Genomic DNA, 18,069 nt, shown 5'->3' on the forward strand with positions numbered 1-18,069 from the left:
TATCACGCTCCTTCCTGTGGCCCAGTAATTCCCAGTATCTGTCAGTCAGATACACCATCTGTGCCATGATGAGGCCCCCTTGGGGAGCCTCATCAACTGATGCCTGGGTGATGCAATGAGCAGGGTGGGGATAAATGCTGTGTCCCTGAGTTTTTCCACTCATGAAGCCTCCCATGCTTTGGTACAAAAAATGTTTCAGCTCTCTTTTGTCTCAGAGAACTGGAAAAACATGACTGGAATAATGAGGACAGAGTTCCAGAGGGATTTCCCCTTAGTGTGGGAGAAGTAACATGGTTTTGCTGAGTTGGTTTGTGGGTTTTGTTTGCTTGTTTGGGTTTTTATGTCAACACCTTGAAGTCGTTGGCCTAGTAGTGTTTTCCTCTCTTGACTGTGATACTGCTGTGTAGAAATACCCATCTGAATAGCTTCTACTTGAGCATGTATTACTAACAGCAGCAGCAAACCCATGGTTGCTCTTTCCTCTAGGACTATGAAGAGGCTATTCTCCTGCTCTTAGAAGGGGCTCTTTGGGAAGAGGCTTTGAGACTGGTAAGACATTTCAAACCACAAGAACAGAAGTGGAAATAAACCTTTAGAGTGCAAAAACGGAGGGATGTGATGTGGGTTAGATCCTCGAATGATACCTTCTCTTTCCCTGATCCAGATTCACAAGTATAGTAGACTGGATATCTTGGAAACCAACTTGAAACCAGCCATTTTGGAAGGTGAGTCTGTGTAAGAATCTTAATATTTCTCTCTGCTATAGAGGCTAAAGAAGATTTTTGCTAAGTCTGTGGGAAGTCACGGCATTCCAATACTGGAAGGTGCACTGAGCACAGGACGGATACTTTGTTTCCACCTAATTGATGTTGCTCAGTTAGCTGCACTTGGCTATCCTCAGTGCATCTTGAAGCCCTGCAGTGTCATGGGATCTTTTTAGCTTAGTCAGGCTCCTTTGGAGCTTTTCTTAGACCTCACAGTCAAAAGCTGCAAAGGTCTCTCTGCATATCCATGAACAAGCAGAACAGTCCTTGTTCCAAAGCATGTGTGGCAGCACAGCTATGGACCAGGAAAATGGCTGTCTGTCCTGTAAGCTTTGATGGGTCGGTCTTTGAAATAAAAAATTATTTGATAGCTTTATTCTCCCTTCCACACAGGAAGAATGTTTTATTACTATTGCTTGTTCTTCCTTTTCATGCTTTATGAGTTGAGGGATTTTTTTCTGAGCTTGTTGAAGGACTGTGCTTGTGTAAAAAATGCTTTTCTGTTTCTCTTGCACAAATGCTTATGTTTGATTTTCTTAATGATCAGCTCAGAAAAGTCAGCTGATCTTCCTAGATTCCCAGAAAACAGCATTTCTTCGCCATAAGAGTCGCCTGCAAGTGGTGCAAGAGCTGAAGGAGAGGGCCTGTGAGAACCTGCAAGGTTGGTATTGAAGTACACGTGACTTTCTCCTGCATAAGTAACTGTGGTCATGTGGTTTCTGTTTGGTCTGATGGAGCTGTGCTCCCCTTTAGCTCCAATGGGACCTACAGCAGTAAAACCCTTCTCAACCCCTCCTCACTCCGTATTTGGAGTGTGGTTACTCTTGTATTTTCAGCTCTTCCTTGGGTCACAGCTTTCACGCAATGAAAATGCACCTCAAAGCTCTTCAAAATGACACAGCATTGTCTCCACAGTACCAACTTGACTGGGTGAGACAGTGCTGAGCATGTCCTTGGTGCCAAGTACCTATAGGTAAATTCACCTGCCAGCTGACAGAGGCTCAGGGAATTTCTCTGAAAGCAGAGTGCTGTGTCCTCGTCCAGATCTGCTGCACTGAGATTGTCATCCCTCTGATTGTGCTGTTCAATGTCACAATCCTCACAAGGGTGGAGGAGCAGTGTTGTTCTCACAATTACTGTTTCCTCTTGTGTGCTGGCTCAGTGAGTTTGGGAGCCATTAGGCTCCAGAACACCAGCAGGTAGAATGACTCTGCCCAGGAAGCTACACAGATCAGTCAGAAAGCTTGAAATAATTCTGACCTTTTTCCATACTGTTACGGTTGTTACCATGTTTTGCAGATTATGAAGTGCCAAATTGCCCAGAATTGGAGCTTTTCTCTGAAACCAGCAGTGTTGTGACATCCAGTGACATGAACAGCAAATATACACACAGCAATTCAAGAATATCAGCGTAGGTATCTGCCTTCAAATCAGGTAGTGACTGTTCTGGCATCAGCATTCAGGAGGTTAGCTTGCTCATGCTTGGCATGATCCTCCTTGCAGCTGTGCATGCCTTGTAGCTGCTTTAATTACAGGCATTTCATGGTTATTTTAACTCTCATTGGAAGGGAAAGAGCAGAAAAAGCCAAAAGCTACTAGTGCAACAGGGACAGCAGAGGAGCTGAGAGCACAGACTGTGGGTGGGTTCTGGCTCCCATGGATGTTGGGCTTGTGACCAGAATGGCTGGCTGTAGAAAGTTAAAACACAGAATACAGGCAGAACCTCTTAAACATTAACACTTGTGCACATGTCTTGTGTTCTTTGGCCCAGGTTTCACGCTTGGTGTGTGGTACTTGCTACTAAATCTCATACCAATGTCTTCCCACAGTGGTTTTGTACATTGTTTTTGAGTGCTCTCAAGAGTATGAGCTGCCGTGCGTGGTTGGGTGTGTAACAGGCTGGTGTAGTCTGTGGGACCACTTCCGAATTCCCTGGCTGAATTGTGGAAGTATACAGTTGTGGGGAAAATGGAGACTTTTCAGACACTTTTTTTTCTTGTGGAACAGATGTAAACAAGAAGGTGAATGCAGCTTTAGTATTCAGCATCAGAGTGTGTGGATCACTTAGGAACATTATGCATTAAGTAGGTCTGGTCTGTGAAATGAGTTGCTTTCCTGTGATCATGGTTAGGAGCTGAGCAGGCTCTGGAGATGGCAGAAATTAAAATGTTCACAGCCAAGCACAGAGCTCGGCCACCAGTGTTTTAGGTGGACCTCAATTTTGCCTGATAGTGACTACTGCTTTGTGCTTGGAACAGCTTCTGCTTTGTGCTGTAGATATGCTTTAACCTTGCTGGAACATGGAGCAATCCTTTTTGGAACAGAGAAACAGCCTGACTCCTGTCTTGTGTTTCAGACCACTAAGAATATTGGTTGAATAGTGCTGAAAACATTGCCAGAGCACCTAAGGTTACACACAGTCCTCTGTCACAGGAGAAGGCAAGGACTTGAGTGACAAGTTTCATGCAGGCTGTTGATGTTCCTTCAGATGTAACTCTGCTAACAGCTAAACTGTTGTGCACACTGTAACTGAACATGCTCTTTTCAGGCGATCCTCAAAGAACCGACGCAAGGCAGAGCGTAAGAGATACAGCCTGAAGGAGGGTAGTCCTTTTGAAGATATTGCCCTTCTGGAAGTCCTGGGAGAGAGTGTTCGTGCTGTTGAGACTGTGAAAGGTAGGACAATTGGTGATCTTAATCCATGCTGCAGCTTGTGCGGATGAGGACAGCTAAGGTAGTGTGCCTCCTCTTACTGTGTATGCCGGAGAGAAAAGCTGTCTGGTCCATACAGCTTTCTGCATTGAACCTTGGTTTAATTAATCTGCCTCTGTGCTCAGAATAACGTGAACTCTCTGCATTTGAAGTTGGGAGCACAGAAAAGAAGCCTTCTCAGTACCAATTCAGATATGTCTTGTTTTTGTTCTCAGACACTGTAGGAACTCAGTAGGAACAGAACAGGATCTGAGTTGCTGCTCCCCTTCCTGTGTGCTGATAGCAAATAAATGCAGCTGTTTATTTAGTATACCTGTGTTGATTGCTATTTTATTGCTTCTGTTCCCTCTTGCAGGAGAGATACACATCCTTCTGAAGCAGCTTGTGCTCTTTGGTTATGATGAGCAAGCTGGGGCACTGCAGCAAGTCCTGGAAGAGGTTTTGCAGTTGATGGAGACCTCAGTCCCAGAAATCTGGACTCCAGATCTGCAGCAGAGCTCTGTCAGCCTGGTCTGTGCTCATCCACAATACCTATCATTCTCACTAGACAGCATCAAGTGTTTAGCAGTATTTTGCATTCTCCAGCACAGAGCCTAGAATCCCTCCATAGCTTTCAAAATCTGGGGTTTTTTTCTGTTAGAGGTTCAGTAGATATTCTGGGTGGGACCTGCTGTGTCAGTACACTCTAGATGGGTACAACATATGTAGCCTTCTGTGACCCCTGCACTGTGTGCCACATTGGATGTGATGAGGTCTTCTGAGGCTTGTGTTGCCTTGTCCTAGTGGTGACTTGTTTTTGTAAGCTCCATCTTAAGCAATTTGTGGAATATGGGAGCACTCCCTCTTTTCTAGGCCTAATGGTAGAAGTGTACTGGAGTGGAGTAGGTCTTGTGAAGTGAAAAGCTACTGGATTGGTCAATTAAGTCTGAACCTTATATCATAAGGAGTAAGTTACATAAAGAAGGCTTATGTCAGGCTTCAAAGCTTCAGCTTAATGCAGAATAAGGAAATCACAAAGGCCTTAGTTAGTTCCCTTCCAGAGTAAAAAAGTCTTTATTTCTGATAAGTGGTTTCTGAGCATTTATGGCGAACACAAAATGTTCCCCAGTATCTTCTCCCCAACTGCTGATTAGCAGGACTCTTAAAGACAGACTAAAATTGTTCTGTGTGACAGGTAACAGAGACTCCCTGACGAACTTTAAGTATTGATGGTGCTGTAATGAAGTCAGTCCTGCTGAATCATGACATTTATGGTGCTGTGAAGAAGTAGGTGCTGGATAGGAGTTCTGTGTCCTGAAAAGCTGTGTGAAAGCAGTTCTCTCTTTCTGCCTCTGTGTTAGCTTTTCTCAGACATTACTGGGCTTTGATCACACCAATCACACTTTGATCCTGTTCACTTTGTACTGTGAGGTCTCCCGGGTTTGGACAATCATAGCAGAGTTTCCTTTGAGGACATGCCTGCGTCTGCCTTGCATTGTTCAGGTTGGAACATGGCTATTTCTTCTTACAGGTCTTGGGACCCAATTCAACTGCAAACAGCATTATGGCTGCTTATCAGCAAAAGAGGATGATGTCTCCTGTTGTACAAGGTTAGTTGAGGCTCTGAGATAAGTTTGGGTGTGAAATGTCAGGAAAGTTAGTGGGCTTGGAGGGCTCTCTTTTCTTTATGGGTGTACCATACTGCCTTGTGGCAGGTGAGTGGCTTTCTTAAAAAAGTTTATTTTGCTCTCAATTGGTATTCTAAAACTGTTTCAGCTTAAAACTGTCTCCGGTGCTAAAATATCTCAACTGCTCTTGGGTTACTGTGTGTGTAATGTCAGTCTGTTGTGAGGGAATTGAAAACCTGATTTCTTAAGGAACATGTTAGATAATTCTGCTTGTAACTTACTTGCTGAATTTTTCTCTCTGGCTTTGGCAGTCAGACCAGGCCCTTGACCATACCAGGCTACAATCTGTCATGTCACTTTACCATCTCAAAGTCCTTGCAGTGAATACAAAATTAAAGCTGAGAGACCTAGCAAAGGGTAGTCCCAACTCCTCAGTCTTCCATCTTTCCCCTTGTCCTACATCCTCTTTCCCTGCTAGTCCTGAAATTGCCTGGGGAGATCCTTTATTGAATCTATAGATACAACCTGTCTATTGCCACTTGCCAGGGCTGGCTTCAGAAAAAGCCTGGTGTCTCTTACTCACTCCAGAAGGAGCCAGCTCATTGTGGTGCATGATGGGCCAGTGACAGGTGAATGAATGGAGTTCTGCTTTGTGCCACTAGTGGTTTTGGCTTTGTGCCTGTGCCTCCTCATTCTGAACAGTAACACTTAACAACTGAGAGGGGACTTGGTGTGCCGAGATGTTTCCTGGTGAAAGCAGGTCTTCTGAGGACACTTTCCTGTGCAAGCTGGTGATCAGTCACTACAGGGAAATGATAGATGTCAAGAGATTTCTGAGCATCCTTTGATGTAAGAAAGTGAACAAAATAGTTGACAGCTCTTGAAGAAACTATATGCTGTTATCCCCTGTTCTGACACTTGTTCCATTTGTCTTTCAGATGTAGAAGTACTGACTCCACCAAAATTCAATAAAAATCTACAGTGGAAGCTGCATCTTCTCCAGTAACCAGAAGCCAAAAAAGCCCTGTGGACTCTGAACTCTAACTCTTCATATAATTTCATTATATCTTTGTAGAAGCCGTTGCTGTTCTGGTGTTTCTGATACACTGTTCTTAGGTCTGTGCAAGTGAAGGGTCCCTCCACCTGGTTCAGTTGTGACTGTGACCCGTATGGTGTCACACTTATGGGCACAGCCACTCATGTCTACTGCAGAGGTGGCATGTGAGGCTGGGGAGCAAAAGGATACGCAGCTCTGACAGCTCCTACCACTGTCCACCCCTCTGGATGAAGCAATCCCACCAGTGTTGGATGGGTTATCTTCACTGGATCCCTCCCTCCCAAAGTTGATACCTGCTATGATAACAGGCCACATTTTAAGCACTTCAGCCTGCTTTAGAGAACTCACCTGTAAGACTGTACCAATAGCAAATTATTGTAGTTGCCAAACAAATTTTGTGTCTTCTCTGCTGAAGCTGGATGTTGCTGATACCAGATTTTCATTATTGCTTTGTTTTATCAGAGTGAATCCTGCAGTGCCAACAGCCATGTATTGAAACTGGGCCTGTGATTGTCTAATAGCTATTGAGTAGGCAGGTATTTAGACATCAGGTAAGTGCAAACTTAGATATTTTGAAAATATCTTAGCTATACTGCTTGGCTAGAACTGGGTGTGCTAGCTCTGTGGATTCACCAGCCAGCACCTGTCTCTGCACAAGCATGAAATAAATGTGACCCTCTGTGTGGATTGGCTTCTTGCATACCAGGTTGAAAGAGCACACTTTTGGGAACAACTTTACGACAAAAACGTCTTTATTCTTTTCCAACAAGATCAACTTATAATTTTCCCCATTTGAGTGGGTACAGCAACCTGCTGCTGCATGGGGGAATGGAAGAAGAGGACACCCTCTTCCTAGAGAATGTGTTACTGTTAGGAGCAGCATTTTACTTGTATAACAAAAGCTCTGTGCACTCTTTTACTGAAAGCCATTTCACCCAGAGAAGCATCTTATCTAACTCAAAGTAAGGCTTAGGATGAAGCTGAACTGTACAAACCAGATATGGACTCAAGAGATTTTTATTAGTACTGTCCCGCTGCTTCTGGAAGTTCACATCTTGACAATACTCAAATGATTAGAGGCTCACTAAAATCCTGATTGGAGAAACAGTACAGGATTAAACCACAGAATTTCTATACCAACCACAAAATATGCAGACAGGCAACTGCAAACCTTGATAGTTTTATTTCTCTGGGAAGCAGTAATGTTGATCATTATGTACAACAAATGTATTACATAAAAAATGTTTAAATACGTCCTTGTACCCAAAAGAGATTTTTGCTCCACTTAGAGCCTGAGCAGTGGCTGTCCCCTAGCTGAGGGGCAGCTCAGCAGCACTGAACTGTCAGGCCTTTCAGTGAACTGGGGCTGATCAGCTGCTGCTCCTGCCTCTCCACTGACAGTACATTCTGTCAGCCACACCAGTGCCTGTAACATTAACACGTAGGAGGAACTTCAGAGGTAAGTAGAAAACATCAAGAGAAAGACCTCTAAATCATTGTTTCTTTCCTTTCTCAGTAGAAACCTAGATCTGGGTTCAGTTCAGCTTCTGAATTAAAATAAATCCTTTCATCCAAACAAAGCACTTCTCCCAGACTTCAGTTCACTTACAGATTAGTGTGGCTGTACCACAATAAAGCTGCAAGCAAAAAACTACAATTTCAGAAGTCACTTTATTTACATTTTTAGTAGGAAGGAAGAAGAGAGCTTGAGTTTTTGTTGAAGCTATTACTAAATTAGTACGCAGCTGTTTCCAGGCCACTTTTCCCCACATTACATTTGTCATTCTAGTTAATAAACATATACTTCTATTAACATTTTGTGGTCTTTGTGTTGGCTTGAAATCAGAAGACGGATTGAAAGATGATTTTTTGCAAAATCATTTTGGCCAATGTTTCCGAAGATGTTCCTTTAACTGTGGGATTGTGGACAGCTGTTGTTTACAGCGATGGCATCTGAGGGGAAGTTTGAGAAGTTCAGAGGTATGGTCTTTCACCACCACTTTTCCCTTGCTTCTCACCATCTCTATCACATCTGGGGATAAAAATGAAAAAGACCATAGGTATTGAGACCATGTAGCATCATGAAACACATGACACTGCAAATCTCTGTGCATTGTTTTGGACGCACAGAGTGTCATTGCTGCATTCTAATTTAAACCAGCCACAAAATTTGTTGACTTTTACTCAGTCAATATCTTTACCCCAATATCTTAAAATAAATAAAACCTTTCACTTACTGCAATAAAATGTATGACTTGCACATTTGTTTGGAAGAAAAGCCTGAAGCCAGAACCTGCAAGTGGGATTATATGTTATGAAATACTTTCTCTAATCATTACCTTGAGAATCTAAGAAGTAGTCTGTAGTAAAAGAATTCCAGTGCTTTTTGGTTTTCAGGGCTGGAGAATCAAAATCCTGGCTGATTACATGCAAATGTAGCTGACTGAAAAAAATATAACATAGATATGGAGAAGAAGGTAAATGCTCAAAACTGTTTTGCAGTTTTATCAGTTGCAAATATGATTAAGCAGGGTGCCAGCCTTGTGGGTCAGTCCTGACCCTGTGACAGAAGAAACACAGTCTGTTCTGGAAGCACTGTCTCTTGCCAAGCATGTCACTTATAAAGTCAGGGTCAGTAGTCTGCATATTCCATTGGTCCCTCACTGCATCTGTATTCCTGCTAGTTTCCAAAAAGGCGGAGACAGTATTAAAGGTTTAATAATAAACCAAAGTTTTTTTATTTGTAGAGTAATTTAATGGGATTTGATCAGTGCTCGAAAGCTTCATTCGAGAACTGGAGAACAACTGACTGAAGTATCAACAAACACTTGGACACTCTAAGGTCTGGACTTAGACACAAGACTCAAATCCTTGCTCAGTATTAGGCAGGACTTGACAGGTCTAGGAGTCAGGCTCAAATCTCATGCTGGTGCCCCGGGAGCAGGATGCCCTAGTAATGGCAGCAGCGCTCCTGTCACTGGGGCTGGACCACAGGATTCCCACAGCCCCAGGCACCAACCTCTGCTAGAGAAGCCCAACAGGCATTTCCCCCCCATGCCCAAGATGCCCATGCATCAGGATCTACACAGCAGTGTGGGGCAAAGGACTGCACACCAAGCTGTCTCTGGTGTTGAGGAAGACTGACTGTTCTTTAGCAATGCCAAATCTCCTCATGGATTTAGCCCCAAATCTGTGTAACTCGAAGAACAGCAGGTCCACCACAGACTCCTCTAGGTCTTACCTCATACTGGGGATAGCATGGTAGCCCAGTCTGAACTCCAGGCTCTCTCTGGCAGGGCACTGTTCGATCATTTTTTGCCCTACGGTATGCATATGTTCCAGGAGTTCAAGGTGGTCCCTGGTGACTGACTTCAGGCTTGAAATAGGGTCCCATGGTAAGATAAGCCAGTGGTAACGTGCTTTGGGATATTTATCCTTGATGACTACAGTCTTTTCATCTTTGTAAACCTTGCAAAAAATGAAATAACTAGATTACTTTCTGATTGGAAGTTAAATATATTATTCCTATAAGCACTATATTTACTGGAGAGATGCTATCCAGTGAAAACTTCTGCCAGAATCAAGCTGCTCCAGGGTAAACACTCTCTTCCATAACATATACCAGGCAGCTATGGAGAGGTGTTCCAGCATCCTTTTTTCATACACTTTATTATAAAAGGCAAAAGCTTTCTAATCTTACTTTGCCATAAGTTAACCATAACTTACCATATACCATAAGTTAACCATAACCCCCCTTATAAAGGGGTATGTGAACTCTTGAAAATCACCTGGACTGAGATACCAGTGAGGCCTAGGGAACTCTCCTTCCATCAGGCTACATCCAAGCTCTGCAGTCACAAACAACTGTGCTCAATACAGAGTATGTTGGAATGCACTAGGTTGCAGATTTCAAGAGTGAAGCACAAATCTCAGATGTGCTACCAGCAGTGTGCTGCAGACCTCCACCAGCATTATGAAGACAAAAATACTCAGGTCTGGGCTATATCATTTTGTCCTACCCAGTGTGCTGCTTTGGAAATCACTGACAAGAAGAACAGATTCCTGTCTATCATGTCCTTCTTCCTGTTTTCATTTTGTTTTGCCTTCTGCAACAACTCAGTGCAGCTAAGAAAGATAAATGGTTGGGAAGCTTGTAGACAACAGTGGGGAGAGCCCAGCAATAAAAAGGCATCAGGATGTGACACAGGAACTGTGTATGGTATCTCTGGTCTCTTAGCAGTGCACCAGCTGATGAGAGATGGATGATGTCTTTGTCACCTTTGCTAATTATTCTTGTATGTTTATATACAGATCAGTCTTACTCTACAGGAAAGAAGATTAAGAGTTCTATTGGTACACAAATCCTTCAGCAGCAAGATATTTTATACACACATACTAGTGTCTGCTCCTGCCACCAACAGGAACAGGATCACGTTCAACTCTTCTCAGAAAAAAGAAATATGGCCATATTTGATTAAAATATAAAATAAAATTGGCCATTTGATTAAAAAGAAAAGATAGGAGTTCTATTGTTTGTGTATTCAGATTGAAACTATAACTAATAAAGCTAACCCTCACTCATAAATAGTTATTTGTGTCTAACATTAAAAGAACACTTTTAAAAACCTGCTTACTTTTTGGGTCAAGAAAGCCCTGTTTTGTTAAGTATATAGAATTCTACTTCAGGGATAAAAATTAAGCTTCATGTTTAAAAAGTATGGAAGAATTTCTATGGTTCTATCATCCCCTATAGACAGACCCATTTGAAAGTGCTGGCAATTCTAGGACAATGGGCATCCAGTTCTCCTGTAAATCCATGCAGTTCAACACTTCACACTTGAATTAGAAGAAAAATCAATCAAGAAATAGGAGCCTTCTGTTTAGTTATCAGCTAAGCAAGGAACTGGCTCACAGGTCGGGCACAAAGGGTTAGTGAATGGGGTGACATCAGACTGGTGACCTGCCACTCGTGGGCTCCACAGGGCTCCACTCTCAGCCCTGTGCTCCTCAACAGCTTCAGAAATGACCTGGACACGGGACTGGAAAGAACAGAAAGCAAGTTTGCCAATGACACTAAATTGGGAGGAACTGTCAACTCCCTTGAAGGCAGGAAGGCCCTTCAGAGAGACCTGGACAAATTAGAGGGCTGGGCAGAGGTTTAACAAGGTGAAGTGCTCGATTCTGCACCTGGGACAGGGCAGCTCTGGACATAGAGAGAGACTGGGGAGCAAGAGACTGGAGAGCAGCTCCATGGAATGGGAGCTGGGGGTCCTGGTCAATGCAAGCTGAACATGAGCCAGCAGTGCCCTGGCAGCCAGGAGGGCCACCCGTGTCCTGGGGTGCATCAGGCACAGAATCACAGCCAGGCAAGGGAGGGGATTGTCCTGCTCTGCTCTGCTCTGGGGCAGCCTCACCTCCAGTGCTGGGGGCAGTTCTGGGTCACACAATAGAAGACATAAAGCTCTTAAAAATTGTCCAAAGCAGTGCTAAGAAGATGGTGAAGGGCCTTGAGGTGAAGCTATATGAGGAGCAGCTGAGGTCACTTGGTCTGTTCAGCCTGGAGGAGACTAAGGGGAGAACTCACTGCAGTTACAACTTCCTTTTGAGGGGACAAGAAGCAGCAGGCACTGATCTCTTCACTCTCATGACCAGTGACAGGACTTGAGGAAATGGCCTGAAGCTGAGTCAGGGGAGGTTTAGGTTGCATATCAGGAAAAGGTTCTTCATCCAGAGGGTGGCTGGGTACTGGAACAGGCTCCCCAAGGAAGCTGTCACGGCACCAGGTCCGTCAGAGTTCAAGAAGCACTTTCAGGTACATGATGTGATTTCGGGGATGTCCTGTGAAGGCTAAGAGCTGGATTCAATGATCCTGATGGGTCCTTTCCAACTCAACATACACTACGACTCTAAATTATCTTCAGCCTAATGGTGATCATCACCTGAAGGGATGACAGGATCCCACCAGGGGTCAGATCCTGTTGGCTGACATAAAGGTGTGAAAGTTACGAATTTGCTGGAGACCAGGAAACTGCAGTAAGAAACAACACAGCACTGACTGCTGGAGAATGGGAACCACTGTGGCTTGCTCAGCTTCAAATGATAACCCCATTTTAGTTGGTTTCCCTGAGGAAACAAAGCAACTTCGCCTGCTCTCCCATCAACCTTTTTGAAACCTGTTGGCCAAATCTCACAGAACAGAGCACAAAGATAATTAACACAATGAGAATCTGCAAAATCAGTACAGTAGAGACTCCCAAGTTAATGTTACTACAGAGAGATGCAAGTAAATTTCAGCCCTTATGCAGGACTCCACTGATTAACCAGACTGTTAAAGTTAATTGCAGAAGGAAGGAAGAACTCATTTAGCTTTACTAGACAGGATCTACTGTAAAGGACAAGTATACAGCTCTCACCTGCATTTTTGGATCTTGCATGGAGCTCTTTAGACCCTGACTCCAGTGTCCTAAATGTTCCTATAGCACAGAATGGGAAAAATAAATTGTAAGACAAATAAGCGTCCAATTCTATACTTCAAAGGATTCAGTTAAGAATATTCATTTGTATACAGCAGTACAATAACAGCAGAATGACAGCTCAATTATTTCCCTTCTATAAATGCCAACATACCTGCTCCAACTGTCTCCAAAAAGCTACTTTTGAAAATTTTTAACAAGATACTGTGAAGATGGAAAGTTCAATCTTCTAAACATTGGAAATTCAACAGCAGAGAGCTACAAATGTGTTTAAATTTAATAATTTGCCTGCACGTGTCATGGCAAAAGGCCCTCTACTTTAGGGATCAAAAGAACCAGAAAAAGAACAAAGATCTATATTAACTGTCCTATCCCATACTGCTCAGCACAGAAAAAAGTAGTTGCAGTGTGTGGCCTTATCCTTAGATGTATTGATTTTTTTATATTGTGCAGTGGCTTGTAGAGAAAACAATAAAGGCATGGGAAGATCAAGCCAACACAAGATATTTCTTAACTTTGCTACTGAACGTCTAATAGAAGGTGTCTCTTGAGTGCACCTTTTTCAAAACAGATGTTTTACCTATTCAGAGCAGTAATGATATTCATCACATATTCTAACAAAAGATGTTCAAACATTATTATGATTCTGTCAGGGAAACAGTGTGAGTTGTTATCTTCCTGCTCACTCCACCACAAATCTGGCCCTAATATAACTAGCCCAAGTCCACAGATGAAATAAGTAGTTAACTCACAGCAACCTGAGAATAAAATTTTGTCTTAGGGGATTTCATTTCTGCGCCATCTCCTCCAGCACTGCACTAGTTCCAAATGCATTAAGGTCTTTTATTTTGTCCATGTCACAGGGCTAAAAACTCCCTTTCAAGGATTCTGGCTGCTAACATTCACTAATGTAAACATGGTTCTGCCATATGGAATGAAGAAAGCAGGAGGAGAAAAAAAGCCTCATGCAATTACAAACAAATTTTAAAAAGAAAAGGCTCAGGTTGTTCTGTTCTCTGCGTGCTTGCTTTTAGATAACCACTCAAGAGCCAGGACAGTGTCCTTGGGTGACTGCAGCTAAATGGAGCTCACATGGACTGTTCTTCTAGCAGAAACTGCAGCTGAAATCAGAGATTAAACCCTCATTTGCTCATCCCCACACACACCTAACCCTCAAGTCAGGTTAGAATGGGTGCCAAATTACTTTCCCAGGGTCTGGGTGATGTCAGGAGCACATAATACCTCTCATGCTCTGTATACTTTGAGGATCTGTGCTCACCTGAGATGCCTGCCACCAGCAGAATCCACAAAAGCACAAGACCATGTCTCCTCATGAAGGAGACAACCTCAGGAGAAACAGCACAAGTATTAATACCAACACACTTGCCTTTTTGCTCGAAGTTCCTTCATGTGTAGATACACTGGTATTGCTTAGCTGTGCATTTGTAGAACTGCCTTGTGTATCCACCACCTCCAACTTAATTGTTTTTCTGGGCACAAGCTCTGTATCATCATTCTCACAGAAGCCTTCATGTGGCATCTCCTCTGCTTTTGGAACGGTTTTCCCAGACTCTTCAGCAAATTGCACCGTGTAGGGGTAAAGGTTATTTACAATATGCAGAACCTGGCCTGGCTTCATTTTCACCACTTCATCCTTGCCAATATTCACAAGATCAACACTAGTTGGGTTGACCCCTATCTTTGTAAGACAGAAAAAGGAAAAAATAGCAGAAAATTATGTTGTAAGTGGAATCACCAACTTCTGCTCAGTTCTCCTGGAATACCATTATCCTGGAAAGCAAATGCATTTTGTATTCACCACCCACCCTGCCCACATCAACCCGCCTTAGCAGACCAGGCAGTGTAGCACTGTGGACATCTGTTTCTGTCCCAGCCTAGCAGTCACAGCTGTCAGCACACAACCTCCCTATGACACCCAGAGCCTGCAGACCCAGGCTCCGGGTGTCATAGGGAGCCTGGGTCTGCAGCAGTTACACAGTTACAGCATCACTTGCGCTGCACTTCCCTCACAAATTAGCAACCTATTAAACAACTAGTAACAGCAGCAACTATTTCTGAGAAGTAACAGTAGTTTTAGCAAATTATTTTAGCACAATCGTCTTGTGGCGTAGGCAACCTACAGTGATTGCTTGATAGATGGATTTTGCATCATCATGTGGGTGACCCTAAAAAAATTAGGAGTCTTCAGCAAAATGCTTTTGGTTAATGTTTATGCAAAAAACGAGCTTCAGGAAATCAGCTATCTTCTGTGAGTGATAAACTCAGTCAGAGAGACTTTTTGTTAGCTTTGTCAATGCCATACCTGCGTGCTTCACAAGACAGTACTATACCTCTCACTTGGTATTCACTGCAATGAAGCACACACCTGATTCCAGCCAGGATCTCTAGTCCACAGCTCTGCAGTTTCACTCAGGTCAAGGATGCTTCCCATCAGTGAATAAAGTATCAAAGAATTGATCACTGGAACCTTGTGCCACACACCTCTCACCTGGGGAGCAACTCTTCAACAGGCAGAGAACATACTACATTCCACCACCAAAAAAGTATTCCCAGTTTTGAGATTCCAGTAACACAATATTCAAATCATGACTAGGGTTGATTTCTGAGAAGAACTGTCCTAGATATCTCTGCCAGATTCATCAGATGCCCCTGGGGTGCCCCTGCTTAGTGGGCTGTGGAGGCATTTTTGAGAGAAGATGCTGCCCCTCAGCAGTAGAACATGTTGTTGTACTGTCCACACAGGCTGATGCTGTGGGCACACACACACAAACACCAGCAGCAGAGACCTTTCCCTTCACATTATCTCAGACATACTGGGTTTCCTAAGTGTGAGGGAGCAAGCCTGCCTCCATCCATCTGGTAACAGGAGCATTCCAGCAGTTCTGTCTCACATCCTATCTCTTCCCATAAGTAACCACATCTCTGGCTCTTACCAGCTCACCTGCAAAAATCTTCTACAACTGAGTAGTCCCATTAACACAAGAACTTCAACCTTAAACAAAGGGCTGCCTCAGATTATGAAGTTTAAGCCTCTGGAGAAAGATAAACAAGTTTATTAGAGGAAGTCAAAGTCTCTCAAATGCAGCACCCAACAGAACTGATTGAGGACTCACTGATACTGCAAGTCTGACTCTCTTAGACTGGAACATATCTGGAAGGAACACTGCAGCCTTTCATTGAGGTGCACAAAGAAGAAAGTTCACTTCTGAGGGCCACTTGCTGTAACCTCCCTGGGTGATAAGAAAGTACCAGGTCCCTCAGACCCAGTGATCACTATCATCACTTGGAGCATCTGTGGAGTTAAGTACAACTGTCCCAGTAAGTACCCGAAATACTGCAGATCCATACATAAAAACATACCTGTTTAACTGTGACATAGCCCTTGTTACAATCTGCTTTTAACTGAACTGGAAAAGAAAGAACAAAGCGTCACAAAACCATGCAAATAAAAAGAACTCTGCTGAACCACCCCGTGCAGAAAACACTCCTCTTTTTGAAGAGCTGTTTCTTTCTGGAGCTGATCTTTGTGAATGCATGCCAAGACTATTTCTGCCTCATCTCTTCTTTCCAGGACCACAGGTAAAACAGAGCCAACCCATACACTGAGCCAAGGGTAGAATTACTTCATTCAGAACAAAGCTGGATTCTGTTGGTGTCTTATACATATTCTTGATATTCTTACCAGCCCTCTGGGACAAAAAGGCATAGAGCACAAGGACTGTGTCCAGAGGCGCAGAAGATAAAGCCAGGAAGATGTGCAGTATTGTATAGGTGATAGGAATTTTCACATATTCTCCAAGACCACATTATTTTATGTATAAAATAACTAGTCATGCTAAAAATCAGTTGGTGGAATACCAGGGAGAAGAAGTGCTGTTCACGAAGCAGGGATGCAGGCAGTGAAACACAGCTGTGGGCTTGGGAACTCACAAGATTCAAAGCTTTAGTTTATGGAGGTGGACATTCTGTCGTTGGGTGTCTCTGATTTTTTAGGCCCCAGAGATCTCCATAAGTGCTTATTAAAAAGGATTGATTACTTCAAGAACGAGGCAGTGTTGCCTGGTTCTTGAAGTCACACAGAGGAGAGAGGCAAGCTCAGTTGCTGCTGCACATGGAAAGCAGGATTTGAGCGAAATCACCTTACCTTGCTGCCGTGAACACTTCTTATCCGTTATCCCAGTCTCTGGGCCACGCCCAATTACCACAGCTTCCAAGTGTGGCAGTTTCACCCGCTGAGTGCATTTCTCTTTGCCCACGAGCCAGCACACGCGCATCGCTGAGCTATAGGGAAAAATAAACAGCGTGTTACCAACACCCCACTTCTTGAGGAGCCACCTTCCTGTGGAATAGAGTCCATGAATTCTGGTGCCAGCCCCTTCATTAGCTGAGCCAATTTTGCTAACTTGATTCAACCTTCTGAAATTCAACACAAAGCATGTCACCAGCAATTGCATAATCTAAGGGCAGGTTGCTGTTGAAAGGGCAAACCTGTTTCCCTTCCTACACTACCATACATTCTCACATCCATGAACCACATAAAGGAAAAATCAACTGGATTGACAGTTCCATCTGACAGAAGAGCCCAGCCACAGAAAAGCTAGGCTTTGTTTCCCACTAAATCAGAGTTCACCTGAGAGATTAACTTCACCACCAAAACAAGAGAGAGCAGCAGAAGACAAGAGATGACTAGAGAGTCAAGAAGCTTCATCCAGCGACAGTCAGCACACAGACCAGGCTATGAAACCTTCAAGTTTACATCAATTTGACGCTGGACGGCAAAGATCCTGCCCGGCGCTCGGCCCTGTTCCTCCCAGCTCTGCAGTGGAGAGCTCATGCCCGCGGAAAGCCAGGCTCCGCTCCCGGTGTAACACCGGCACTGTCGCACACCCATCCCTGCGGCACACCCATCCCCGTGAGCCCCGTTCCCATGGCAACGCCGGGACGGACCCCTCCTGCTTACCGCGGGGGCGACGTTCGCGCCGCCGCTGCCCCGCAGCCAATCAGCTGCTGTAGCGTGTTTCCCACGTGACCAGGTAGAGACTCCCGCCACGGCGCGTGGCCCGGCGCAGCCGCACTGGGCCCGCGCAACCGTGGGTGGGCACTGGGTCCTGGCAAAGGCGCAGTAGAGTGGACCGGGCTGGGCCGCTGGCCGGCCTGTGCGGCGCTGAGCCAGGCCCCTGTAGGGTGAGGGGAGGAAAGGCGTATAGCGGTGCCGGAAACGCGGCGGCCGGGCCGGCGTCTCGTACCCCGTGCAGCTCGGTGCCTCCGAGGGCGGGAACGTCCCGGCGCGCAGGCGCAAGGCGAAGCAGACGCTGGGCAGGGACGCCACCGCCCGCGCGGGACGGGGCGGGGTCCGCGCTCAATGCGGGCGGCGGAGGCGGGCGCTGATTGGCCAAGTGCCTTCCCCTCCCCATCAGCCATTGGTGGGCCACTCC

At 44.6% G+C, this 18,069-nt stretch overlaps 2 protein-coding genes across 8 annotated transcripts in view; one reads left to right on the forward strand and one right to left on the reverse strand.

The window, feature by feature from the left end:
- The window catches only part of ELP1 (elongator acetyltransferase complex subunit 1), a 31,217-nt gene extending 24,377 nt beyond the window's left edge, over positions 1-6,840 (forward strand). For both annotated transcript variants that reach the window (XM_030236900.2, XM_009096793.4), the window contains exons 29-36: positions 487-549; positions 665-725; positions 1,312-1,425; positions 2,064-2,175; positions 3,313-3,440; positions 3,832-3,986; positions 4,987-5,065; positions 6,022-6,840. In XM_030236900.2, the coding sequence (XP_030092760.1) occupies positions 487-549; positions 665-725; positions 1,312-1,425; positions 2,064-2,175; positions 3,313-3,440; positions 3,832-3,986; positions 4,987-5,065; positions 6,022-6,089 (780 nt within the window). In that variant the 3' untranslated portion in view covers positions 6,090-6,840. The remainder of the gene's footprint in view (positions 1-486; positions 550-664; positions 726-1,311; positions 1,426-2,063; positions 2,176-3,312; positions 3,441-3,831; positions 3,987-4,986; positions 5,066-6,021) is intronic.
- Positions 6,841-7,792: 952 nt separating this feature from the next.
- APTX (aprataxin) lies at positions 7,793-18,055 on the reverse strand. Of its 6 annotated transcripts, none has more exons than XM_030236902.2 (8): positions 17,595-18,055; positions 16,779-16,915; positions 15,995-16,041; positions 14,001-14,312; positions 12,554-12,613; positions 9,382-9,608; positions 8,480-8,583; positions 7,793-8,172 (listed from the first exon to the last, which is right to left on the reverse strand). In XM_030236902.2, exons 1-8 carry the CDS (start codon positions 18,053-18,055, stop codon positions 8,018-8,020), a joined length of 1,503 nt encoding a protein of 500 aa, XP_030092762.2. In that variant the 3' UTR covers positions 7,793-8,017. The 6 variants fall into 6 exon arrangements, with proteins under 6 accessions (XP_030092762.2, XP_018777124.1, XP_009095020.1 ...); XM_018921579.3 differs by having other exon boundaries at positions 17,881-17,964; XM_009096772.4 differs by lacking the exon at positions 17,595-18,055 and adding an exon at positions 17,391-17,557.
- Between the last annotated feature and the right edge of the window lie 14 nt (positions 18,056-18,069).

The sequence above is a fragment of the Serinus canaria genome, chromosome Z (genome assembly GCF_022539315.1).
Source record: "Serinus canaria isolate serCan28SL12 chromosome Z, serCan2020, whole genome shotgun sequence".
Classification (NCBI taxonomy): Eukaryota; Metazoa; Chordata; class Aves; order Passeriformes; family Fringillidae; genus Serinus; species Serinus canaria.